This window comes from Magallana gigas, chromosome 3, assembly GCF_963853765.1.
Source record: "Magallana gigas chromosome 3, xbMagGiga1.1, whole genome shotgun sequence".
Taxonomy (NCBI): domain Eukaryota; kingdom Metazoa; phylum Mollusca; class Bivalvia; order Ostreida; family Ostreidae; genus Magallana; species Magallana gigas.
The window spans coordinates 15,940,644-15,968,049 of record NC_088855.1 but is presented as its reverse complement, the minus strand read 5'-3'; the positions used below and the strand labels follow the sequence as shown (position 1 = coordinate 15,968,049).

At 35.6% G+C, this 27,406-nt stretch overlaps 1 protein-coding gene and 1 long non-coding RNA gene across 3 annotated transcripts; one reads left to right on the top strand and one right to left on the bottom strand.

Annotated features, from left to right (window-relative positions):
- On the bottom strand, positions 1–27,406 carry LOC105349129 (neuropilin and tolloid-like protein 1). Of its 2 annotated transcripts, none has more exons than XM_011458825.4 (9): positions 27,129–27,406; positions 23,616–23,877; positions 19,140–19,211; positions 17,097–17,252; positions 2,964–3,224; positions 2,723–2,868; positions 2,355–2,622; positions 2,032–2,175; positions 1–1,023 (listed from the first exon to the last, which is right to left on the bottom strand). In XM_011458825.4, the coding sequence occupies exons 2-9, from the start codon at positions 23,632–23,634 to the stop codon at positions 212–214; spliced, it is 1,878 nt and encodes a 625-aa protein (XP_011457127.3). In that variant the 5' UTR covers positions 23,635–23,877; positions 27,129–27,406; the 3' UTR covers positions 1–211. The 2 variants fall into 2 exon arrangements, with proteins under 2 accessions (XP_011457127.3, XP_019918238.3); XM_020062679.3 differs by lacking the exon at positions 27,129–27,406 and adding an exon at positions 23,965–24,149.
- LOC136273663 (uncharacterized) lies at positions 12,478–15,154 on the top strand. Its single transcript, XR_010711868.1, has 2 exons — positions 12,478–12,609; positions 13,871–15,154. It is a non-coding gene; the product is annotated as an uncharacterized lncRNA (long non-coding RNA).

Here is a 27,406-nt window from a genome sequence, read left to right as displayed (position 1 = left end):
ATTATTTCAAAAGTGTATTTGAGTTCCAAACATCAGTACAAAACTACTTACTCACAAATCACAAAGCCAATGACAATGAAAGAAAAAGAAAACAAAATATATTACAAGATTAAAGTATTTACAAATGAATACAGACAAATTCATTTACCCTACACGTGCACAATGAATGAAAAGAAATGTATTGAAATATCAATGATACGTGATGTCATCATTACGTCACTTCAAGGTCACGTGTAATATCAGGATCCTGAATTTTCAGTTTAAATTGTTTGTGAGTGTGGTCATCATGTAATGAGCTGTCTATTTCAACAGGTGTGCCGTATTTAGTTTTGTAGTCTTTGTTTACTGGCATTTTTTGCTCTAAGTACATTTCATACTTTGGGTCCATGTACATTTTATTCTCCGGATTATACTTAAACACTTTCTGTTGGTGATGCGGTTGCTCGTGTTGCGGCATATTGTAACGCGCTAGTTTGGCCAGATTTTCGTTGAGTGATGAAGCAGGTTGCTTCCACCCATACCCCGTCCATCCGTAACTACCGTCAATCTCAGTCTGCGGGGGCATATCATGACGCTCTATGATGGTCGTTAGACCCGTCGTTTGATTGTAGAGCGAGGGCGGGGGACTGGTCTCATCCTCCATGTAAGGGTCAAGAATGGTAAACTTTTTATAGGTGCCCGGATCTGAGGACTGGTCGGGGTATTCCCCTTCAGAGGGCGACTGGGAATTTGTCAAGCTGTTTCGGTGGTCCTTGTAATTTTTGCCTCCGTGAGAACGAGGCAAAGAGAAGTACCCCACGGGAGGGACGCCCTTTTTGTTACTCCCCATGGTAGTGGTTGTACTGTTGCTTGACATTTCTATGGTGCTCTCTTTCAGTTTTTCTTGGTGTTTAGCAAGTTCCCTTTCTCTGCGTTTCCGGTTCCTCTTGCAATAACAAGAAGCACAGACTGCAATGATGATAGCTGTGATAACGACGCCCCCTAGCGCACCGGCTCCGATGATGTAGAGGGGAACCTCAGATTCTGTAATACGAAAGTTAATCTCTCATCAAACAGATTGCAATTATCTTTAATACATATTATTATCATTGTCATTTCATTTTCATGTCAGGAAACATTGAAGACTGACACCCTGATCTGATAAAAAAATTACTTCTCATCCAAAATGTTTATCAGCCGTATTGTAAAGTAAAGTAAACATAATCCCTTTGAATACCGATCCTAACAGAAATCCCCGACCTCTTAAGATTATTTAACATCGCCAAACGCATCTTTTCTTCTGGTAATTGCATTTTCACACACATACCAACATGGCGTAAATGTTTTATAAACAATTTCACCATTTAAACAAAGACTAAAACCATATGATATACATAACACCTAAAACAAAATTAAAAGAAAATTGTGTAAAATTGCAATTGGTCTGCGGGGCCCGAGAACATTATATTCCGTTTCCGCTAGCGGCCATATGCCGGCGGTCTGGCTTGTGTATGCGATCAGAGAGTTTATGATGTGTCAGATCCAATCAACGGCGCGAAGGTCCGGAATAGATCGCTCGTGTAAGTAGGTAAATATTTATCAATCCGAATTATTCTTGCATTCAAGACAATGGAATAGATTAATTTTGAAAATATAATTGAAACTCTGCGCACGGTTTCTGACCGCGATGGATAAACTCATGAAGCATGCAAATTTGAAATAAAGTAACAAAATTATTTTTAAAAAGAAATTCGAATTAACATTTTTATGTTTAAAAAATACACGACGGTTTTTTTTTTCTAATCTGAATCCAGACAAAAGCGAAACATTTCAACGAGTGTATTTTCAGTTGGTAGATCTGGTTTGTGAACTTTTTGCACCAACAGGTGACCCCCTTTCAATGATATTTTTTTCCAACGAAAAAAACCACAACATTTGTCAGATTACTGAGAATAGAAATAAAATTGGAAGAAGTTGTTCCCGTGCCAGACACATCTGATATGTTAATGCTAGAAAGTAATGTCAAAGAAACTGCTCTCTGAACATACGTACCCTCCTCTTGTTCTCCACAATGCAGCTCGTCTTGTCCAGAGGGACAGTTCTTGATGCCGTCACACCTCAGAGACTTGCTGAGACACGCTTCATCACATATGAATTCGGACGAAGAGCAAACCGGGTCATTTTTCTTGCTGGAGCCTAGTTAAATTGAAAGAGTAATGTTTTAAAAAAAAACCACGTATCCTTTGTCAGAAATTACCAATGTAAGATAAGGGGAGAATGTTATTATCTAGTAGGTAATAAAGAACCAGCCCATCCGACCCCTTTCCAAAAATAAGAAAGAAACTCGTATAAGTTATCAAGATATTGCCGCATACCATAGTTAGATGTCACAAACGTCGGTCTGTTAGCATCTCTCAAAACTGTGTAGGAAAATGTGAGTTCTGGTTTAATGGACAGAGCAGGCGAAAAGACCCGGATGAACGCCACACTGCTGTCGATGACTAGGTCCGGAATCGACCCAAAACAGAAGGAGCCTTTCAGGGCACTCTCAGTGGAAGACGTCTCGTAGATCTCAATTCTCGTTGAGTCACATGGGGATGAGAGTTGCACGCGCCAAGCTACTTTGAAATTGGACAGGAAAATCTGAAATGTGCCAGTTGGAATGTGAGAAACAAATAGCTGACAAGAAATTGTGTGATCAAACGATTATCTGTGCATGAGATACAGCGGATACAAATTGTACCTTGCTTCTTGGCGGAGCCTGTATTTCCCATGTGCAATCGACATTGCCATTCAGAAGAGTTGACATGTCGACAGACGACAGAAATCCGTGCATATGGTGGACTGGAATGCGACAGACGCTCAGAGCTTCCAATTCTGCGTTGTATTCTGCAACGTCAAAAAACAAGACGTTACAAATTATATCAAAGATTCAAGATTCCCTTAGTGTAGCTTTCAACGTCTATACTGACATGGCCACTTACTTTCTTTCTTGATGAAACTGAAAACTCCTTTGAAGCCTCCATAGTTCGCAGCTTTGTCGCTAACAAATCTCAACCAAAGGAACCTGCCCTTGGAGATGAGCAGAGGAGGGAAACGTTTGCCACAATATCGCCCGAACAGCTGGGAGTATCCGAACGGCCCGTCCCTAACCTCTAGGTAGTCATAGCGACAGTCCTTGTCTTTTCCATCCTCCATGTCGAATTTCTCCCGGAAGTCGAGCTGGATTTCAAATCCAGGTTGTGCTGAAAAATATAAAGAAATCTCCTCTTTATAATTAAGCTTTGTCTTGAAGGTACATGTATATGATAGACTCCAAAATGCAAAGTTGGCGCTCAAGTTATAGGACATATATAGACATACAAAATAGGACGTGATAAAATTTGGGTATTACGTAAGCAAATGATATGTTCAAATGATTACAACCGTGCTGACAGCATGTAAGTTTGTATGTTCGACACTGCAAGCCAGTCAAACAAGTTAATATATCGTCCAAGCATTTCGGTAAGGTTCAAATGATTTATGAAAATTACATGATCATGCTTTTACAAATACGTTACCAAACTGAAGAATACAACAAGTAATTGGCATACCTTTTGAATTAAAACGAAATTGGAATCTTTTCCCTCCCCCACCCCTTTTAAATCATGTTTAAAAAGTTATGACTATCGGGATCCACGTTCATTACAAATAAACCATGACAAAAACTCGAGCAACGTTTGTATTTAACGCTGACAATCTATGACATGATGTCTTGTGTACCCGGAGAGCTAAATAAGCACGGTATATTAAAGTTGCAACAGGTGCAAAGCATCGGTCTCTAAGTAGTCTGCAGCTTTCACAAGACATGATGAATGGTTAGCTAATCTTGCAAGTTAAATCGGAGAGAGCTTTAAAACCTATTTAGCGGCAGGTGGACGTCTGTTTGAACTGTAAAATGGGAGACGGTGTCAGAAAGTGTAATTAGGAAGAAGTATTTATCTACGAGATAAGAAACTGATGCGGACGTTTGAAATTACATATGGTTTTGTTATGTTTGAAAATTAATACGAGCTCTTGCAATGTCGGGAGAGGGTTTGATTCGGTTTGATTTTACGTTTGATTCAAAAATATGTGTTTTTGCAAAAGCCTAGTTTCACGGAAAATAGGTCTAGAGTAGAAATTAGGTTAAGGTTGATATCGATCTTATCTTTGGGAAGGTATCGTAAAAAATGTCTATAATTGTAAAAAGACAGAATTGTACGAAGATGAACTTTTACTTTTTATTATTCACTACAGAAATACAACACTTTCTGTAAATCTTGTTTGCATAGAGATAAATTCAAAAGTTAGTTGTGTTTTGAAATGTTTTCAAACTTAATTTCTAAGAGTTTGTTAAATCTTCGATATTGATTACCGTATTAAATGCGCATTGTAAAAAGTAAATATTGTCGCTGTTGTAACCGTGTTTTGTATTTGCTGATACAATTCACGTTAGAATCTGCAACTAATGATAGGAAATGCATTTTGCCGAACTTGCCCTCCTTCATTTTTAACAATTACTAAAATATGTTCAAGAACATTGCATAATGATATTAATTGAATGATCATTGCCAGAATTTGTTTTGGAATATTCAGCAAATGCAAATGTTAAAAACCGTTTTTCCAGTTAGGTTGGATTGTAGAAGGCGGGCTCTTCGTGCAGTACAGCTAGGAAGTAATTATTTTTTCTAATAGAACCCCAAATGAACAGATACATTTTATACATTTCTCCAACAGGGAATAGATCGAACTGGAGGCATTTTTATAGAACACCGCCAAGCGAGACACATTTTCGTATTCCTCCTCGCTATTTTAATTTGACACAGGCAGCCCCGATTGAGCCAATTAAGCCCCCAAAATATCAGAAAAATGGGAGATGAATTAAGCAGCATCTAATGACTTTATAAGCCTTTTAATGGGATTTTAGGTACAAAGTTCGAAAACTATACGAGACAAACTTCAAAACTTCAAGTGTTTTGGTTTTTTCTGATTCCTAATTCAGGGGGCAAATTGGATTATGATTTGTAAATTGTATCAAAGATGTTTTTGTTTTGAAACTGTTTTTTTCATCTTTCATTAAAGAATCGTGGATTGAAGTTCTTTTCTTTATTCGCAAAGTCATAGGCAACCAAAGATTTCTATTGCGTCACAATATGCATTCTACTTGAAAGAATTAGACTACTGTATAACTGTTGAAGGAAGAATAATAAATGTTTACATTAAAATGCTTAATTTAAGCGTAAGTAATTTGAAATATCAAAACGCCATACGATTTCTTCAAATCGAAGTTTTGAGGTAAAATCTTGTTTGTTCATAACCTTTTGCAACCTTCTAATTCACATCTGGTAGAACGATTTTGGCTGAAACATCACAGACGAAGAAATGCTTAGAACAGCAATTGACACCTTTGTGGATCAAAGTTTACTTAAGAAGTGAATCGCATCGATAATGACATTTTACTCTGCAATTAAATCAACATTGCCTGGTGTTTATTGATGGAAGATGGCAATTCGAGGCAATACCTGCGGCTTCCTGCAGAATCTGCAGACCAGGGGAACTATAATCGTTAATTCTTTTTGATGGGATTACCAGCTATCTCTTTGTGATTCGTGTTGATGTACAAAACACATTCTTTGCCAGACTTTGGATGTTCCTGCATCAGTATGACTGATGTAAAGGGTTTTCTGGGCAGTCCCTATCGCAGAGGTGGTGGGGAGATGAATGGGGAACCATTTTTCTACTCTTGAAGAAGCATTTGTAAAAGTGCAATAAAGTGAAATGGTGTATCTTTTATGCGTTTCTTCTTCTTTATAAAACATTGAGATTTCCTATCTGGAAACATGGCCACTTACAAAGCCAGGACTGGAATTCATTTCAACTTCCACATTATGTGTAACCATAAAAACAATTACATAGAAAAAATATACATGTCGTGACTTTGATTTAAAAAAGAGATGAATCAAAATTCAGTTTCTGGTTTTTACTCTGTTAAAATATGCACATTGTTCACGCCAATTAACTGTATTAAGAAAAGATTAATTGTTTTCAACATTATATTGAATGGTTCTTAAAACAGCGTGAACACTGAAGTCGCTATCGTTTTTCTGTGTTTTTTCAGCCTTGCATATAATATAGAATTTTTATATTATTTTTATATTTGACTATATATTCATAGCATTCATTTATGTTAAAGGTCCTATTTCTTATATCTAGTGCAAGGTCAAAAGTTACCTAACTTATACGTCAGTAGTGGAATATTCTTGATCCGTGTTTACAAATTGTGTATTCTAGATAGTCAGCATTAAAAAGATGGTCAACATGTTACTTAATTTTTGATTACATTTAAGTATTGGGACCAAGCACTAGGATTATTAATTGATTCATCAAATATTTCATGTACGTGATCACTGTTTGAATAAAGATAAAAATGTTGAATTTCGATAAAGTTTATTATTATAAGCCAATGCTGATATTGGTGTTATGAAGTAAGAATTTGGAAATTTGGCAAAGGAGTAAACTTTTAATCAAGATTATGAAACAGTGATCACAGGATGACCACATGCGGTCAAGTCACATGGGTACTAAGAAAGTTAACAAGTTGTGGAAACGTCATGGAAACCGGTTCTGGGGTATAAAATGGCCATGCGAGTCCTGACAACCTCAGTTGCGGTTTCTCATTAATAAAATTGTAACGACATACAACTTGTTTTCTTTTAAGGTACGTATGTGTAGTTCAAATCATCTTAGCTTTAGAAATAGTATTCATAAGTAAACGCAACTAAGATGTTATAACTTGGAATTTAAAATGTTATTAATTAATTATTTATTTTCAGGATATTTTGTTAAATTGATTTAATTATTGTTACTTATTAATTTGTTTTATTCTGTTGTTAAGAGTTGCGGTTTCTCATTAATAAAATTGTAACGACATACAACTTGTTTTCTTTTAAGGCCAGACAATAGAGGCTGAAATCAAGTACTAAGGTCCATTGCCCTCACAAACCAAGCTTCCCCTCAACTAAAGTCAAAATACAATACAACAATCTGGTGGAGAATCCTTAATCTTCGGAAATGGATCTTAGGAATGGCAAATCTATAAACAATTTCCAGGGAATGTTTCCCGTTAGACCGACGTCGGCTCCAACTACCGCCATCGGGGCAACACCAACGGCGCCACCATCCATCAGGATGCAAAGCCTGCAGAGGGCGAGGAGACTTTTGAGCGACCTGGCTACTCCCTCCTCGGATAGGCAGTCTCCTGATGTGCCGGCACGGCCATCCTTAAGACCAGCTACAAGTAATATTACTTCTGTAACTTCATCTGCAACGCCTCATTCAACTCATTCGGTTAACGTAACTGCATCTTTACCACCCTATTCACTATCATCCACTCATGCGCCGCCACAGGAGATTCGGCACGCGCCGAATGTTATAAAATTGTCTCCATACCACCAGGCTGAACCCGCTAGTCAATGGTGGTCTCTTTTCATGGCCATGGTGGCATATTTTAATATGTCGGAATCGGCAGCTTTGTCTGCTTTTCCTTTTTATTTAACGGATATCCCTAAGCAGTGGTACTTTCAGCTTAATGATACGATAAAAACTTCTTTAGAAACATTAAAAAATTCTTTTTTGGAAAGATTTCAGAAACAAAAATCGTCCTTTGATTTAAATTTGTTAAATTTAAAACAATATAAAGAGGAAAAAGTAGACGACTACATGGCTCGTGTAACGCGTTTGACCACTGAGTATGATCTTCCCATGCACTTGCTTGTAGGGATCACTATTCAGGGGTTAAAATCCGAATTGAGACAAATCGTAATGCCTCAAAGTCCGGATACTTTAGAAAAAGTTCGAAAACTTGCTCTTGTGGCGGAGCAAACCATAAGTAGTACAGAAACTGCAAATGCTTCGTTTGCAGCTTCTATTCAGCAATTAGAAGACAGATTAATGTCAAGTTTATCTAACAAACTAGAAGCGACCGCGGCTGCAATTTCCAACACAAACAATTCAAATTTTCGTAACCAATCTTTTCAAAATCGTTTTAGCCAAAACACTCAAAGAAATTTTCGTTCGAATTTTTTGCAGCATCCAAATTCAAATTTTAATCAAAATTATTCCAAAAACACATTTGTTAAATGCCAAGGTTGTGGTGGAAATTGCGCGAGCAGGCGAAATTGCCGAGCTCTAGGTAAATTATGTCTCAAGTGTGGCAAGCCAGATCATTTTGCTAGTGTCTGTCGATCGTCGAGACGTGTTAACAGAACCCAATAGGGGTGCGCGCCTATCCCTGGGTACTCCAAGGATGGGCACAAAGGTCAGAAAGCGGTGGTTTTAGGATTAACTATGGCCCTACAATCGCGAAACACAATAGATGTACAAATTGGTATCAGAAAAACGAAAGCACTGGTTGACACGGGTTCTCAAATAACACTTGTCAGTCAATCATTTTTTCAAAAATCAGAGTATGCAAATTCAAAATTATCCCGCCCGGATTATGACGTGATAAAAGGGGTTAGTAACAATACTCTTCCTATTTTGGGTAAGTTATCTCTCCCGATTGAAATGAACCACAAAATTCTTTGGACTTCCGTTCATGTTGTTAGAGGTCTGAATCAATCTTTGATTATTGGCATGGATTTCATGGAAAAGCATAATGTTTCAATACATCTAGGTTCTAAAACTATTCAAATTGCAGAGGCAAACAACTCTTTACCAATTGTGGACAAGCATCATTTTGCTAGAACAGCTCAGAAAATAACCATCCCAGCAAATCATGAAATGTTAGTTCCCGTCAAAATCTCCAGACTAAAATGTAAACAAACTGTTTATTTGGAACCCACTGAAAATATAAATCATATGAACTTATTAGCAGCAAAAACAATCACGCGTATTCAAAATCAACGCGGTGTTTTAAAAATCTGCAATCCGACCGAAGAGGAAATCATGCTTAACAACAACGCTATTGTTGCCTCAGTTGAATGTGTAAACACACATGACATTATTCCTTTTTATTCCCCAGAATGTGTTCAAACTAATGCAATAGAAACACAATTAAACTCAAAAAGTCAGCAAAAAACTCCAATAACCTTTGACTTGAAAAACTCTGAATTAAATGATACTCAAAAGTCGAAACTGCAAAATTTTTTAAGAGATTACAGGGATATCTTTTCAGTGGATTTATCAGAAATGGGGAAATCGATTGGGAGATTTTCACACAAAATAGAGACATACGACGCTCCCCCCATTCGAATGCCTTTTTATCGTCAACCCCCTCATTTACAAAAAGAAATAGATAGACAAGTTCAAGAGCTATTAGAAAATGACATTGTTGAAGAATCAAATAGTGAATATCATTCACCTGTTGTCTTAGTAAAGAAAAAGGATGGAAAATATAGATTCTGTGTAGACTATCGCAAATTAAATAAAATTACAAAACCTTTGTCATTTCCCCTACCCAGACTTGAGTGTGTCTTTGACACTATTGCAGAGGCAGAATCTCAAATATTTTCTACTTTTGATCTGCATTCTGGGTATTGGCAATTACAAATGGATCCGGAAACCAGACATAAAGCAGCGTTCATTACTCAAAATGGAGTTTATGAATGGAAAAGATTAGGTATGGGATTAAAAAACAGCTGTGTTTCATTTCAAATGGCAATGTCACAAATTTTAAGGGGTTTACATTGGAAAAACATGTTGGTTTATGTGGACGACATTTGTGTCTTTTCAAAAGATTTCAATTCTCATTTACAACATCTTAAAGATCTTTTTGGTCGTTTGAGAAATGCAGGTTTAACCTTAAACCCTAAGAAATGTCACTTTGCGGCCAAAGAAGTTAAATTCCTTGGGCATCTTATTTCTAAACAAGGTATTCAAGTTGACCCCAACAAAACAAAAATTATTGATACTTTTCCGATCCCTCAAAAGATAAAAGATATTAGATCATTTTTGGGAATGTGCAATTATTACAGACGTTTCATTAAAAGTTTTTCAACATTGGTTGAACCCTTAAACAAATTGTTGCGAAAAGACGAAGATTTCATTTGGAACGAAGATTGTCAAATTGCTTTTGAAACTTTAAAAAGAAAATTAACATCTGCCCCAATTCTTGCGTATCCAAATATGAACAAACCTTTCATTTTAACAACTGATGCTTCCAATTCAGCCATTGGTTATATTCTTTCACAAAAAGATAAGGGAAACAGAGAACATGTCATTGCCTATGGTGGTCGATCATTATCTAAACCTGAAAGAAATTGGTCCGCATCTGATGTTGAATGTCTAGCTGTCATTGAAGGTATAAGAGAATACAAGACATACCTTTCAAATAATGAATTCTTGGTCTTCACAGACCACAAACCATTACAATATTTAATGTCACAAAAATCCACAACTGGCAGATTAGCCAGGTGGTCCCTTGAGCTACAAGGGTACAATTTTAAGATAATTCACAAGGAGGGAAAAAGCAATGTAGTAGCAGATGCTCTCAGTAGACGAACGTATGCAAATCAAGATGAAAATGTTACCCATTCTCATAGTATTGAAGTTTTTGAACATGGTGCAACTGTAGAAGTTGAGTTCCACTATGAAAGTAGTGTGCAGGTCACTACTGTGGAACCTGACAATATTGAACCAAACTTGTCTTTAGTACATGAAAACATGGGATTTCTTCAGAAAGAATGCCCTGATTTCAGAGACATATATTTGTATTTAGAGTCAGAAACTCTTCCCGATGTTAGCAAAGAACGCAAAAAGGTCATTGCACAATCAGAGTCATACAGTCTTTGCAATGGTGTGCTTTATCACTGGTTCCAGAGACGAACCAAAAAGGTCAAGGATGATGATAGGTGGATTAAACAATTAGCTTTACCCAAAAAACTTCGTTTAGACGCACTCACAGCTTATCACGACAATAAAGCTGGAGGGGCTCATTTTGGGGTAGAAAAGGTCATGGCAGCTCTTAAACGAAAATATCATTGGCCAAGAATGCATCAAGAAATTTATGATTACATTCAATCATGTGAAAGGTGTCAAAGAATCAAAAAGCACAAACATAATGGTCCTCCGCCTCTGACATCTATGCCTATAGATGGTCCATTTGAACGATGGCACATTGATTTTTTGAAACTAAGTAAAACAACTGAGGGTTATCAATACTTGCTTCTGGTTGTAGATTCATTTACAAGATGGATTGAAGCTTTCCCTCTTAAAAATCAAGAAAGCAAAGAGGTTGCAAAAATTTTGTTTGAACAAATTTTTTCAAGATATGGAGCACCACTAAAACTAGTGTCTGATCTAGGGAAACAATTTACATCAAACTTAATATTGTCCCTGTGTGAAATCTTTAATGTAAAAAAACATTTCACTTCAGCTTATCATCCTCAATCAAACAGTTTTTGCGAGAGAAACAATCGAACAATCTTACAAGCGATTCGAGCTTACACTGACAAAGAACAAAACAATTGGCCGAAATTAATTCCTGGAATTCTAATGGCACTAAGAAATTCACCTTGTACTCAATCAACAGACCATTCTCCCTTCTATATGGCTTTTGGTCGTGAAATGAATTTGCCTTTTGATTTGAGTGTAACACCCAAAGACTCGCTGCAAGCAGATGCTAAGGAGCATATCCGCGATATACTCGAAAATTTAAAAATTACGCATGAGATAGCTAATGAAAATATAGCGGAGAAACAAGCGAAATCAAAAGAAAGATATGATGAACGGGCAAAAGAACCTTCCTTCAGATTAAATCAAATGGTTCTATTACAGCAATTTAAAACTCCAGTGGGTAAATCACCAAAGCTCATTGACAAATATGATGGTCCATATTATATATCTGAATTGGGACCAAATTTTACATACAAACTTCGAAGATGTTCAAATCACAAAGAACTGAAATCTTATGTAAACGCGAGCAGATTAAAAGATTACGTGCCAGGTGATGACATCAGAGATCAGCAACCTGAACAGGACATAGGCAGATTATTTAATGAAAATAATGACAATAATCAAAATGTCGTTGAAAATGCAAGGGAAAATTTAAATCCCCCTATAGATAACAATGTTGACAAAATCCAAGATAACACGTATTATCCTGTTGACAAAGTATTAAAGCTCAGAAATCGTACTGGTAAAAGGGAATTCTTTGTAAAATGGGAAGATGGTAGCAAATCTTGGGAACCAGAGGAAAATTTAAGCCAGGAACTTGTACGAGAATACTTCGTTAAACACACTAAACAAGGGAAGAAACGGAAATTTCCAACAACGCTTAAAAAACCATAAATACATGTACATCCAATAAAACATGTGGTGCTATGGGATATCTTTTCAAATAACGTTATTTTTTTATTTGGACGTTTTAATAATAAAAATCGTGGTGCATTATGTGCCTGATCAACACATTTTGACAAAACACCACTAATTTTTTTTTTATCTTTGGTCTATTTGTAGAAATTCAATGGCCCACAAATTTATTGTTGATGATGATGTTCTGGGGCGTATTTTCCTCCCGTGTGTCAGTATTGGGAATGGTAATACAAGGGTCTCATCCTCTGACAATACCAGGATCAGTTCATCGGCTTAACTATGGTACAATTTTTAAAAGTGAGAAAAATTTTGTACTAACTAACGAGTATTGGAGACAGACTTATGAAATAGTTCTTCCGAAACTACCCCCACGACCTAATTTAAAATATGATTGTATTACATTACCATCTAAAGCTTGCTCAAGTTTTACAAGATTTTTGCATCAAATAGAAGATTTAGATGCTAGAACAATGCTTGAATTTAAAGACACATACAAGTTTTTAGATGAAAATGTACCATTTATTCGAATTTCAAACAGAAAAAAGAAATCTCTCTTACCATTTGTTGGTGACTTATCAAAATCTTTGTTTGGGACTGCAACAATGGATGATGTAAATATTCTAAAACAACATGTAAACTCTTTGATAAAAAGCAACATTAAAGTCGCTAAATTCATCAAGATGCAATCACATCAATTTTCTTCATTTATGTCGGCTGCAGACAATCGATTTAACAATATCCAGGAGAGTGTAAAAGAAAACTATTTGGTCATAACAAATTTATCACAAATCATAACGGAACAAATTCAAAATTTTCAAAGTGGTCTTCTTCAACTTTCCGAACTTTATAATTCTCATATGGAAACTGCACACACATTGGTAAAACAATACTCGGCTTTCAAACAATCCATTGGTAACTTAATTGATGGTAAACTATCACCTGCACTTATATCCACACCGGTCATCACAAATACCATCCAAGAAGTTTCAAAAATTCTAACAGAAGAATATTCAAATTTTTACTTAACGATTAAAGATCCAGAATATTATTATAAACATGGTCAATTTGTATTTGGACGACATTTCGGAGCAATATATGTAACACTTAAATTTCCACTTTCACATGAAAAACTACCACTGAATCTCTATCAAGTTATATCCATGCCAGTACCTGTCAATGAAACGTCCAATCATGCTACGCAACTGCTTGATTTACCGGACTACCTAGCCATTACATCACACCAACAGTACTATTTACTCTTGGACAAGACTGACTTAGCAACTTGTCACAAGCACCAGCTATATCTTTGCAATTTCAATAAAGCCCTCATGCCGGTCACTCAGAAATCCTGTATTATGAGTTTATTTGCTAATGATAAACAGTCTGTAAATGAAATGTGTAATTTCCGATTTCAACATGATTTACTTAGACCTACGGCTATTGAATTATCAGCAGGGTCTACTTTAGTTTACAACAGTTATCACCTCATTGTAGATTGTCCAAACAATCAAACAATTTTACATGGATGTTCTATGTGTATAATTCAACTACCTTGCAGATGTTCCATAACTACAAAATACTGGTATCTTCCACCCAGGTTAGTCAAGTGTCAAACAGAATCTAAAGTTCAGATATTCCATCCAGTTAATTTAGCATTATTGCAACAGTTCTTTAATGACTCAAAATTACTGGCATTACAAGCTGACACTACGTTTGCTTCTTCTTTAAAAGTACAAATTCCTGGATTTGAAATGTATAAGCATGATTTTCAAAAAAGGCTAGTCGCAGATTCAAAACTTCATTTTAACATGAAAAAAATGACTGATGCTACTAAAAGAAACGAAAAAATTTTCCAATCACTATCAGAACCAATTTTGACTGGAGATATTGAATTAAATACTATCTGGCCGACTACTAATGATGTATTGACTTATATTTCATTTATCATGACAATTTTGGTATCTCTGATTTCAGGATGGTTATTTTTCAAACAGAGAAAACTTTTATTACTTATTTCGCTTTTAAAACAATCCCCTTATGCCAAAGCTGTTGAGAATGAATATGTTTTTCTACAAACTACAACTGAAAACCCTAAACACATTTTAGACGTTATCAAGGATACTTTGAAATGGGATCATGTCTTATTTGCTCTCTCTATTTTTATTCTTGTCACATGTGCTCTAGTGCTTCTTAATATGAATAAGCGGTATCGGTGTGGAACAACAATTATTCTAGAGGTAACTTCAGGTACTAATTGTGCTATCATTCCGCTAATTTCTCTGTCGTTGTGTCCATCCTTGCTTGAGATAAATCCACCCTCTTCAATTTCAAACATGTACATAAAAGATTTCCCATCGAGAATACTGATAACTGATTGGACAGATTTCAAAGTTACAAACAAATTACAATATTCAACTATAGAAATTCCACCCTGTACTAAACTGTCATGGATAAATCGATATCGAGTAAAGAAAGTTATGAAACAACCTTACATGGCATATATCTTGCTGAAACACGGAAACATAACAATGCCTATTCCTTCAATCAGCATCCAAAAGCATCTTGAGTATTACAAATATTAAGACTTCTGTCTTCTAATGCTTGCTTAGCACTCTCATTGTCATGTTTGTTTCTTATGTTACTCGCATTTTCTTTTCATTTAAACTGATTGTCAAATATTCTACGGATGATTGCAGACTATACTATAATAATAAGTTATTTATATATGAAAATATATTAGTAGCCAACATAAAGATGTATTAATAAAACTACATAAAATATGTGTTGTTTATATATTGTATATTTACTAACTATGTTATTTTTTTTTTATATTTTTCATGAATCACTCCGATGATGTTAAATGACGACTCGCCCAAGGTGCTACACCATATTGTACACAATCTAATCAAAACAAAAAGGAGTGCTTTAAGGACTATGTATACAATGACGCTATATTTACCTAAATAGGTAATGGTACTAACACTTGTGAACTGTGCAAATACAAGTGAAACAAAGTGAACTGTGTAACTCCTAGACAACACTGTGTATTTACAAACTGTGATCATGTGACTTTCCACATACCTAACAAACGGTGAACATTATGAACAGTGGTTGGATGTAAACTGTGTACTTATATAACATTTATAGTGAGATGTTGTAATTTTTATCATTGTTTCGAATGGTGTTTATACACTTATAAATGACAAATCATGTAAAATATGGTTGGCACTCAAACTGTTTTTAAATTTGGAGCACCAAATTTTTACGGGCGAGGAAGTAATTAATATAGAATTTTTATATTATTTTTATATTTGACTATATATTCATAGCATTCATTTATGTTAAAGGTCCTATTTCTTATATCTAGTGCAAGGTCAAAAGTTACCTAACTTATACGTCAGTAGTGGAATATTCTTGATCCGTGTTTACAAATTGTGTATTCTAGATAGTCAGCATTAAAAAGATGGTCAACATGTTACTTAATTTTTGATTACATTTAAGTATTGGGACCAAGCACTAGGATTATTAATTGATTCATCAAATATTTCATGTACGTGATCACTGTTTGAATAAAGATAAAAATGTTGAATTTCGATAAAGTTTATTATTATAAGCCAATGCTGATATTGGTGTTATGAAGTAAGAATTTGGAAATTTGGCAAAGGAGTAAACTTTTAATCAAGATTATGAAACAGTGATCACAGGATGACCACATGCGGTCAAGTCACATGGGTACTAAGAAAGTTAACAAGTTGTGGAAACGTCATGGAAACCGGTTCTGGGGTATAAAATGGCCATGCGAGTCCTGACAACCTCAGTTGCGGTTTCTCATTAATAAAATTGTAACGACATACAACTTGTTTTCTTTTAAGGTACGTATGTGTAGTTCAAATCATCTTAGCTTTAGAAATAGTATTCATAAGTAAACGCAACTAAGATGTTATAACTTGGAATTTAAAATGTTATTAATTAATTATTTATTTTCAGGATATTTTGTTAAATTGATTTAATTATTGTTACTTATTAATTTGTTTTATTCTGTTGTTAAGAGTTGCGGTTTCTCATTAATAAAATTGTAACGACATACAACTTGTTTTCTTTTAAGGCCAGACAATAGAGGCTGAAATCAAGTACTAAGGTCCATTGCCCTCACAAACCAAGCTTCCCCTCAACTAAAGTCAAAATACAATACAACACATACATCATTTGATCTAACAACTTTCCTCTTCTTCCCATAACTCAACAAATTAGTGCTAATCGTCGGGGACTGACAGATAAGTGTGTAGAGGCATATACCATCACTTGTCCAAATAATCGTTTTCGAACAGGTGAACTCTTCTTACACGAGAGGTACAAAATTGGAACAAGATGACGGACACAAGATGAAACACTAGAAATCAAGCGATGCCATTAGTACGTCTCAAAAAGATGATCTAAACGTTTGCAGAATTTGCTCTGGGGAAATAACTAGCATATTAAATAGCACATTTTGTTTAGCTATTTCTTCTCTAACGATGAACTATTTGTAAACCACACGACGGAATAATGCGTTCGGTATTCGTAATGGTGGACTTAATTTATTGGGTGCAGTTTGCTTCTATGAAGGAAATAGCTATACAGTTTTAAACAAAGACTTCTAAAAAGTAAAGAGAGAATTGTAAAGAACCCTACCATCAGAGTTTTTAATTTCTTAGCCAAAACAAAAGAAGCAGTCGTACTCATTGTTGAACATCTGTTTGGTATTGGCTTTTGATTTGAATGTACATGTATATAGTAACACCCACCTTCGATGGCCCTCACGCATTCGATGCTATTTGGGTATTTTTCGGGATAGTTTGGACTGTAGAACTCCATGGAACCAAAAGTGAAGTTGGTACAAGCGTGGTCAATCTTGTTCCCCAATAGATGTTGACGGCTGTATGTTAAGGAGGTTGGCGCATCTAAAAAGAAAACAATCGTCACTGATAATAATGCTTTTGCCATTGCTATGAATTACATGTAGTTACTTACAAGTGAAATTATGACAAAACACTTTTGATTTTTTGTAACCGTAAAAAAATGAATCTTCAATCATTCATGTTCCAGTTTGTGTTGCTTAAAAACAAAAAAAGGTACAGGGATCATCTTTCAGACAAGATCATTCCGATATAAAACATCGGATTTGATCTTCATTGGAGATCAGCGTACCCTTTGTGTGCGATAACTGTGACCTCATCGCGTAAACAAAAACAATCAATTGTCAAAAAACAAATGCTGTAGATGAATGAATGTAAACCTACAGCAATACATTTCTTACATGGGAAGGGGTCGGGGTATTTATTTTCCTTAGGATACCAAATATCTTAGGGTGTCTGCGAGTTGATCAATGTCGACGTTTGAACGATAAAAGACGCGGAGAGATGAACGTCCCGGCCGAGTTTTTATCTTTCCTCTAATGCTCCAGATGGAACTAACTACTATTCTCTTTATTTTTATAAATCATCGGAGTCTTTGATGAATGATTACTGAAAATTTCATTTATCCACAAAATAAAAAATTATCATCCGTACAGTGCTATGATACTAGTACATAGAAATGACTGCATGTGCTTCCGGAAGGCATGAATAATCTGGAATCAAATCTCGAAATAAGAAAACCTAACATCATTTGTGTGTTTTACTTACTTGAGAAACCATTTATTTAAAAATCTGCCTTCATAGCCTTCAAATTCTAAAAAGGAACATAAATAAACCGGTATCGTATGATCTAGGATACATTCATTTTGCACTTTTCCTGAGAGAAAAACATCGATATTGTGTTTTTTCTGTTTTCCTTTCAAAATTCAAATAAAAAACAAAAAAAATTAAGGTTGTAAATAAATTGGGACGGTTGTTGCTTATGGATGATGATTCTTCCAGATATCATAGATTCAGAAGAAAGGTGTGTTCGAATCAAAGGTTATCAGCCGTTCAATCACTCTACCTGTGGGAGATTTTATAAATTGTCTTTATCAGTGCCTGTCATTTTTGTTGGCTTCCTGATGAGTAACGTTTCAGAGCAACAGATGTTTGAGCACTTACAAGAATGGTAAGGGGAGCTAGGGTTTGTTGTACAAAAACGAGACAAGCTTTCGCTTTCCCCATGTCCAAATGTCATATTGTTTCGATACCAATGGTCGTATTTGTACGTAGGCTGTTTTAGCCCACAGATCGTTTACCCTACTGTTCTTGTAGAAGGTAGACAGAGAAACCATTCATACGATTCCGTACGACATACGAACACGTTCGTTCGATAAGGTTACTGTGTCGTATGGTGACATGGCAACAATTCGGAAGAAGATAAGGATCGCTTTGAAGATTGGACTTACAGGGAGCACGCGTCGACGGCTGGCTTTGTAACCCGCAGCTATCGCCCAGTTTGGACACGTACATTCGGCATTCACCGGGGTTAGCTTTGAAGTGACAGAATATGCCGTCGTATCTTAATCTCCATCCAATGAAACACCTCCTCGTTGATATACACAATTCAGTAGAACATATAAATAGTATAAAACGGGGCACAGTTCATCATCGTGTTCTAAAGTTTGACCGGTAATTGCAAATAAAGAATTTTAGACGGAACTTTATATACGATTAGTGATTGGTTTTTTTTAAATATGCAGGTGTCTTCTCGGCATTGCCCAAAATTCTTGATAAAATGGAAAGACAAAACACAAAACAGACATTCATCTGACATTTTAAATGCGGTATTCTCGTTTTTTATGTAGAAAGTTTTATGATAATATGTAAGTTGTTTTGTTGCTCAGATGTTTAGATTTTTTTGGTTTTGTTTTGTTTTTGTTCTCTTACCTGTTTTGTTTGCACAAGATCTTTCCAGAATCCAAATCGAACACAACAACCAAAACATGGCGGATGGATAACCTGTTGAATAAACCATATGATAAGATGTACTTATATTACATAAGTACTACATTAAGATATCACTGTTTGATCAATCGCCATGTAATCAACTCTTATTTGTGTGTAAAAGCGAGTATGCTCACTACCTACATACGCCAATATAACGAACAATTTGGTTTCCTTTGAACGAAGCCCTGTTTTTATTGTATAACGTATCCTGGTAGTAATTAATCCTCTAGGCCTGCTTTTAATTTATTCAATATATGTTTTCATTTAAAAAAGTGATAGAGGAACGTGGCGAGAAAAGTTCGTTATGCGTAATATCGCTCAACAATGTAGGACGGGAGCATACTTACATGGTACGATGGCATTTCAAATAGCCCTTCCGGATTAACAAAGGGAGGTTACAAGAGATTGCACTGTCAAGATTTTTGGCATGAATGGCACAAGATATCTGTTTTACACATGCAAAACTTGATTACTCTTGGTGTTTTAGGTAAAAGAATGGAATGTAGGAGTTCGTCTCACTAAAAGTCAGGCGTGAGCCGAGGAAAAGCTGTCACTAACGGTCCCAGCGTAAAAACAGTTAGTGACGCAACGTGGAATGAATGTACATTGCGACTTTGGAGGTCGACTGAAGCCTTAGATGCTAAGCTATGAACATGTCGCTGTAAATTACTGGTTCATCACCAATGTCTGAACATTAAAGCATCTCCTAACATACCGGTACACGATAGCGAAAGTATGCTGGCTTGTTACTCCTGAGCCATCCTCAGCAGCTAAATTGCAAGACCTTTTTTCAATGCTTTCCTATTTTGTCTGGGTTTTTTGTTTATGGGTTCGTTTTATTCATCATTTTAAATGGTTTAACTGACGCCTTAAACAAAACTTGACAATTTGGACGGATGGGAAAAAATAATAATATTTACATGAAAATTGTTTGGCATGGCATTCAGGTGTTTTCATCCTTACAGGTATGGCGTGGTTGCTATTCTTCATGTATGCATCAAACACCCATAACACGTTCAAGTAATTATCTGCCTCTCTGTTTTCAAGCTTACAGAAAGGATTTGTTTGTTTAAGGTTGAACGGGAGTAAATGGACCTTAGAGATCGTAATACAATAATGTTTTTAAAGATGTCCATACGCGTGCGAGGCAGTAAAACACTTATAGATAAACGTACAACCATTCGTAGAGTACAAAGCCAGTTTCTTGTACGATTTCATTTGGGACGTTTTGAACAATTGTTCCTTGGAAAAGTGTCACTCATTTTTAAGGTTTCTTTTTTAAGGTCCTTTTGGGCATTTTGGCAAGAAAGTGTATCAACAAAAGGTCAAATTTTAGTATTCCATTTTATAGATGTTTGATATAAACATATCGGTATTTTGAACATAAGTTTATTACGTCTGTGTAAGTAAAAATGAACACACCTGATGCTAAGCGAATCTTTTTAATAAAAAAAATTGCCGCAACAGTTGCTTTCTGTTTAATATTATGCATTTTTGTATCTGTGGTTCACGGTGGGTGAAGAATGTGTAGGTTTGTGGGTGAAAAACATAGTCACATACTAAGTTTTTACTCTTTTTTTATTTAAAACGTATGCAAATTCATAAGGAACATGCGGCACACTTAAATAAGATTTGAAAAACATATTAATCTTAAGCATTCTTCTTCGCTCAAATTAGTGAAGTCAAAAATTCTAAGATATTCATTTGGTGCTCAAATCCGAGCGCAAACATTTTTGATTATTTTTAAGAGCACAACTGGTTTTTATTTTGTGAAAGAAGCCGTCACGCTAACAAAGCAAACCGATATCAGGAAAAAGCGTTGGGAGATAATTTTCTCAAAATTTGCCTCCGATGGCGACCTTTGAAAAGCAGAGTGTAACATGCACAACTGAGATCTTGTAATGTAAAACACTCGAGATAAAATTCATTGCCAATAAAGATTTCTAAATGATAAGTAAGAACAAAACTCGTCAAGTCTGCTGTTTTTCAGCTTGTAATCAGCATAACCCCAACTTCGAAATGAAAGCGAGAGCGCCATTAAAAGATGAGAAAGTTAATTGGATCCATGTATTACAGAAGAAAAATATTGCATGTAGGATGGTCCAATGCGTTACAGGGGCTTTTAACTTTAGAAACTCATCCTTTTCCCTCTATGAAATCTATACCCATTTTCGTGATTCAAGAGTAAGTGAACCTAAGTGGTTTTTTTATATTCTTTGGAAATAGTTCTCTATGATAGCATGTTTTGTTATCTTCGAATTACAAAGTTTTAAAACATGAATGTGAGTAAATTGTACTATCATTGTATAGTTCCTTGGTGCGAGTTGTTCCCGAGGAAAGGTGAATATTAAGATACAAGCAGAAACAATTACCGACCTCTTAGAGATCAAAGGTTAACCTATTGCTAATGATACGATGAATTTTCACCGGTAATCCTTTAACCCTCCATAATCTGCCAACTCGTGTTCTGACTCGGGGAACTTGATTGAGAGCAGACCCACCATGAAAACTATGTCAATCTCATCTAATGCAAGCAGGTTTGTCATCAATGGTAGTGGCTGTATGAACCGAGAGTAAAACCCATTTCTTTTCCAAGGTTGAGCCCGTTTCGTTTTGTATTCAAACCCTATGGCTTGTCATCAATGTTGGTACATGTAACTTTACCCATCTCGTTATGAATTCTACCCCAATGTTTGCCCTATGGTTTGTCTTCAATGTCATTGATTAAAAGAACCAGAAACCCAAAGTACATTGCTTACCCATCTCACTGTGTTTCCAAATCAAATGTTTGTGCACTTTTGGTGTAATTTTAAGAATAGCGAAGGTTTTTGTGACGTGAGACAGGGGGAAATTGAAAGTCCATTGCTTTTATAAAGTTAAGTCCATTTCAATGTGTATCCAAACTCAATGTTGGTGCACTGAGAATACCTTTAAGATTAACGGGGATTTTTTTATTGTCAGTGTGGCAAGAGACAGTTTTCGCACTTTATGTCAGACTCGTGCCAGACTCCTTGGCAGATCATGCATGTATTAACATTTTTATTCAAGATGAGAGTACTTGAAAACGCTGGTTAACTCATGAATCACGGGATTACAAGATATAGTTTCATGGCTCGGGATTCATCAGTGTTGCCACGGTTTATAGGGGAAAGACAGTTACAACCAGAAAGATAGATTTGCGACGTAACGTAATTTAAAAGTGTTTATACATACGTGATTATATTGTAGATGTGTATACCTGGTATATGTTTATTGCCATTACATATCATAAACGAATCCCATATAAAAGTATTCAATGATATGAGAAAATATTGTAGAAATCATCAATGTCCTCATTAGCACATATAAAATCCCATGATATAGATAATGTATTAGTTACTAGGAGCATAAAATGGATAGTAACATTACCATTGATAAATTCTATCTTTCTTTACCTTCTATTTTTGTTCTTTTTCTAAACCATATAGCACCTTGAGATCTCTTCGAAACATTTAAGCCGCTTTAAGGTGTTATATGGGAAAATCCGTGTCAAAGTTTGGAGGAAAGAATTATGACTCTTGGATTCAAAAGTAACTAAAAGTCTCCATAATACGGAAGTAAGAGTAAGTGAAAGAAAACATTACTATAGTTTTAACAGACGCTGTAAACTTCGTTTCTCATTATATGTTACGTCAAATGTGGGAGGGTGGTGTTGTTTTTTGTGGGATTTATGTAGATTACGATCGGAGACGAAGATTTCCACACGGGGCTAATTCATCGTGAAATTATCCAGCAGTGTAGACTTTTGAAATATAGGGAAAAGTGCTATAAAATAGCCGGATGACACGCACAGAGAGAGAGAGAGAGAGAGAGAGAGAGAGAGAGAGAGAGAGAGAGAGAGAGAGAGAGAGAGAGAATATCATGAAGCACATGGTATGAAGATGGGTGGCAAAGATACTGATTGTCATGAATCTGATAACTGTTAATCTCTCTACATCTGTCTGCTTTGCATTAGCAGAAGACACTCGGCTCTTTTGTGCAGACGAAGGGACGAAGCCAACAGGGTTAGGAGCTGATGACAAGGGTATTAACAACTCGTATTGTTATCAGAATTACAGACACGCTGTTGAGAAATGATTACTTATTTTTTCTTTTGTGCCAAGCTATCTTGATAAATGTCCAAAATAATGATTAATTCTTTTTCTTAGCTATAAATCTATTAACTGGAATTGTTTCTGAATCTATTCTCACAAGATTTATTTCTATTCATGAATGCCAAATGCTTAATTCAAGATAAAAAGAACATCAAAACTTTTTTACAATATGAAAAGTTATATCAGAATTATGTTCATATTTAATTTTTTTTAAATAATAATTCAATGCTTCTGGCTAAGTTCCACATGTTATATTCTAAATAATATTGTGATATTTTCTTACCTCTGTTAAGAATTCCCATCCTGATGGTGAATGAATTTCAAATTTTCAATGTATTATTCTCTATGTTCACTACGTCAAACTGTCAGAGATGTTTTCAAATGAAATATTTCTCCCAAAAATTTAATGTTTCACTCTGGTCTTCGCTTCATGTTATATATAGGATGCTCCATCGTTAAATAAAGAAAGCTTCAAATTTTGCGTCCACCAAATGGTTTTTTTCCTGTTGTAGTAATTTTCTTAAATTGTTAATCCAATAGATAATCTGCAAACAGAAATGAGAGGGGCGTTATATGCATAGATCTATATATATATATAAGTACGTCTCCACAAGAAATGAAATATTTCCCACTTGTGCTACTCTGTACGCATTGACAGGAAGTGAAGCTGAAGGGAGCGTTGGATTCGGTCCCCGAATAACCGCCCGGCGAATCAAGATCTCCTCGCCAATGAGGCACTAGATTCACATGAAGGCAAGATGAGAACGATACGGCTATAGTAAAACTAACCTGTCTTGTTAATTCGCAATCATTACAACTATACCCATTTCTTACATATGTTTTTTATTTTTCGCAATAGACATTAAAACTTGAAAAATCCATCTGGTTGAGAGAGAAAAAAATCTATTAACTGAAGCATTAGTTTTCTTTTTCTGGCAGCGCGACTCTTCATATGAGATGAAATTTTTCGGTATAGGATGGAATTTAACAAGGACTTTTGAAGTAGAATTGAGCGTTGGAAATTTCTCTTCACGGAACTAAGGAAGATTGTTTTGAAAATACACACGCTAAATGGGACTCATTGACAGACAATCTTTACATGTACAAAATTTTAAAGACTCGTTGAAAGTATTAAAATATTTTCTAATTTTAACTTCAACCACTGTTGTGCAATACATTGCCAGTATAAATCCCACCTGGTAATTTATCTCTGGATAAGACAAAAAATGAATAAAGCAAATTGATAGATGAGCTTTTTTATTGAGTGGAAAAAAATAATCTCAATTTATCAACGAAGATAAGACTGTACATGCTTACACATATTCTTGAGATTTCCTTCTCACATTTTGTGTAAAAAAAGCAAGCAATAAATTGTTATTTTCCGTCTACTTTTTAGAAATATTGAATATATTGCGTCATATGTTAACAACTGATTTGAGATCTGTATTTTATATCCACGACTTAAGATCTTAAGATATCTTTTTTGGATCCGTTCATTAATCGTGTCAAACGACTTTATCGGTCTTCGCCCTTATTTTCGTTAACCTTTAAGACCAAACCATTTTTCTAGGAGTTCTTGTAGAAGATCATTCTAAAAACTTCGTTGAAAGTGTCAGAATTTGCTTTTATTGTCTTCAGTGTCTTAATACTTTTGAATCATCATATTTCGTGGGGGACCAATGTTCGTGGCTTTCGTGGGTAACCCTTGCCAACGAATGTACATCCCAACGAACGTATATGCAAGCATTTGTTTAAAATTTATCTTTAAAAAATACATATATTAATACATTTTTGACCTTAAAGTCCCGACAGTATTTCAAAATCTTTCTGGTAAAGGTTGCTTAAATTTACATGATTTACAAGTCATTTAGACAAAATTACATGTATTTAGCAAGACATGGACAATCATTCACACTATCAAACATAAAATACGGTTATCATCTTCGGTATTTTTTTTGTATGTCAGTTTGAAGTGTTTCTTGTTCAAAAATAATTACACTATTCATTCCATGCTACTTTAATAGAAATCTGTGAATTCTAGATACGTAAATTTACTGGTTTACAACGAATATACAGTGTACTTCAGTTCTCAAATAGCAAGACGCGCTTTCTCACCAAGATAGAAATTTGGAGGGTGGTTTCAAATGTACAATGAGGGCATGGATCACTGATTTCATGAGAATTCCTACGCTTTGGCAAGTTTTGAAATTAGATAAAGCCAGAATCACCGCACGTGTGCGAGTATTTGCCAAAAATCAATTTTTGGTGAAATGCACTTTCCTTCAGTATAAAATTTTTTGACACATCCTGGGGGCTCTGCTACGGCGGAAGCCCCTTGCATCACCTCTTCTTGGGCGGGAGTTTTATTTCTGTTTGTAAGAGTGACGCTTCATCAGATAGAATTAGAACTGATGTGTACTATTGGCTTGCAATTATCTATTGGAGAAGACAAATACATAATCGCTTTATTAGACGACGCCAGACTCGTGCCATTATCATATAAACCCAATGTACTTTTTCATGTTAGAAGTAGTCACGTTAACATATACTTCCGATTAATCGGGCAAAAAATTTGTAATTTCAAGTTTCCTTTCAACAGGAGACTTTCTGATTTCTCTGATTTCCATGGCATCAAAATATGATATAACTTACAATGCTCCATTGAAACACAAGATGCAAAGGTCAAGAAACACATCTTTTTCAGATGTGAATTTTTTCGGTCGAATCTTGGCCCTGAAAATCTTTTAGATTGGCCATGGAATAGTTTCTCTGGCTAGCTTACACGAACTAGGAGCTAAAAATTCGGGGGCAAGATGAAACATGGAATGTGATGTATTCCATTGGTCCGGTAGGAGCGCCGCGCTCCAATCAATCAGCGGTTTAAATCGAGAGATGGACGAACAGATTAAGGTCAATATGGTAACAGAATGACTGATAGAAATAAAAAGAACAAACAGCATGGTCATCGATATGTTTTCCTACATGTCGAGATAAGTGGTCTGGATGGAGATAAGAAAGCAATCAGGTGAATCAGATTTGGGTCTGTGTTACGATGTACAGAGTAGCCTATCATCCATTCCACCCTCCTCTGCTGTGTGAAGTTGAAAGAGATTTGAGAAGGGAACGATTCGTGGAATGCGAGGCCCGATGCACCGGACATCGCGTTATGTCACGCCATTAGGGCTAGATTTCCTACTGTAAATGCGATAGGTTAATTCATCCCAGATAAGTTCATACTCCCTCCACTAATTATCGGGAGTCTGGCACGGAGAATTATATGTTGTTATGGCCTCATGCACGTGCATTGGTATTCCTATATACAAACTGCATCCTCTAGAGAGGGTGCCCAGAGCTGGGTGGCACTCTTAGCGTCTTTTATCAAAAACATACCGCAAGGAAAGGTGAACATATTCAATATGCTACAAAACTACGCAACTACTACATGTATACCGGTATTACAACGTTCTGGGATATCAACAGATAAAATGAAGATGGAATAGGTTTCACACTTTTAAATATATACAGAAATTCAAAGGGTATTCAAATATAAATGTGATATAAGTTATTTAAAGGAAAACTTAGATAAACATTCAAAAATCTTAATACGACAATTTTGAAAGTTTTTTTTAAATCGAGAAATCTTTAAAAAAAAAAACGTTCTAATGGCAAATCATTTGATAACAAAACTTTAAATAACAAATTGAATTTAATGGAAAACTTTTTTCTACACCTTATTAATGTCAAATCAGGAACTATATCACGTTTAAAGCTATAAATATATTCTAAAACTACTTACATTCAATTCCGACCAACATGGTAAATAATCCAAGAGTCATTGAAAACTCCCCTCAGTTTCAGACAAAGATTAATGGTCCAACAGCAGGGGTGATCCGGGGTTCCTCAGCTGACGAGTATCAGTTACGCCCCCTGGTGAGTGCACGCGGACAAAGTTTAATCCTCGGGATGCTCTCGCTAAATCTCGCGCTCCGCGGGAAACATTCCTGGAGGAAGACAACTTATTATATATGAAAATAAACTGAGCCGAAGCAGGCTTTTGACTCATTAATTCAGGAG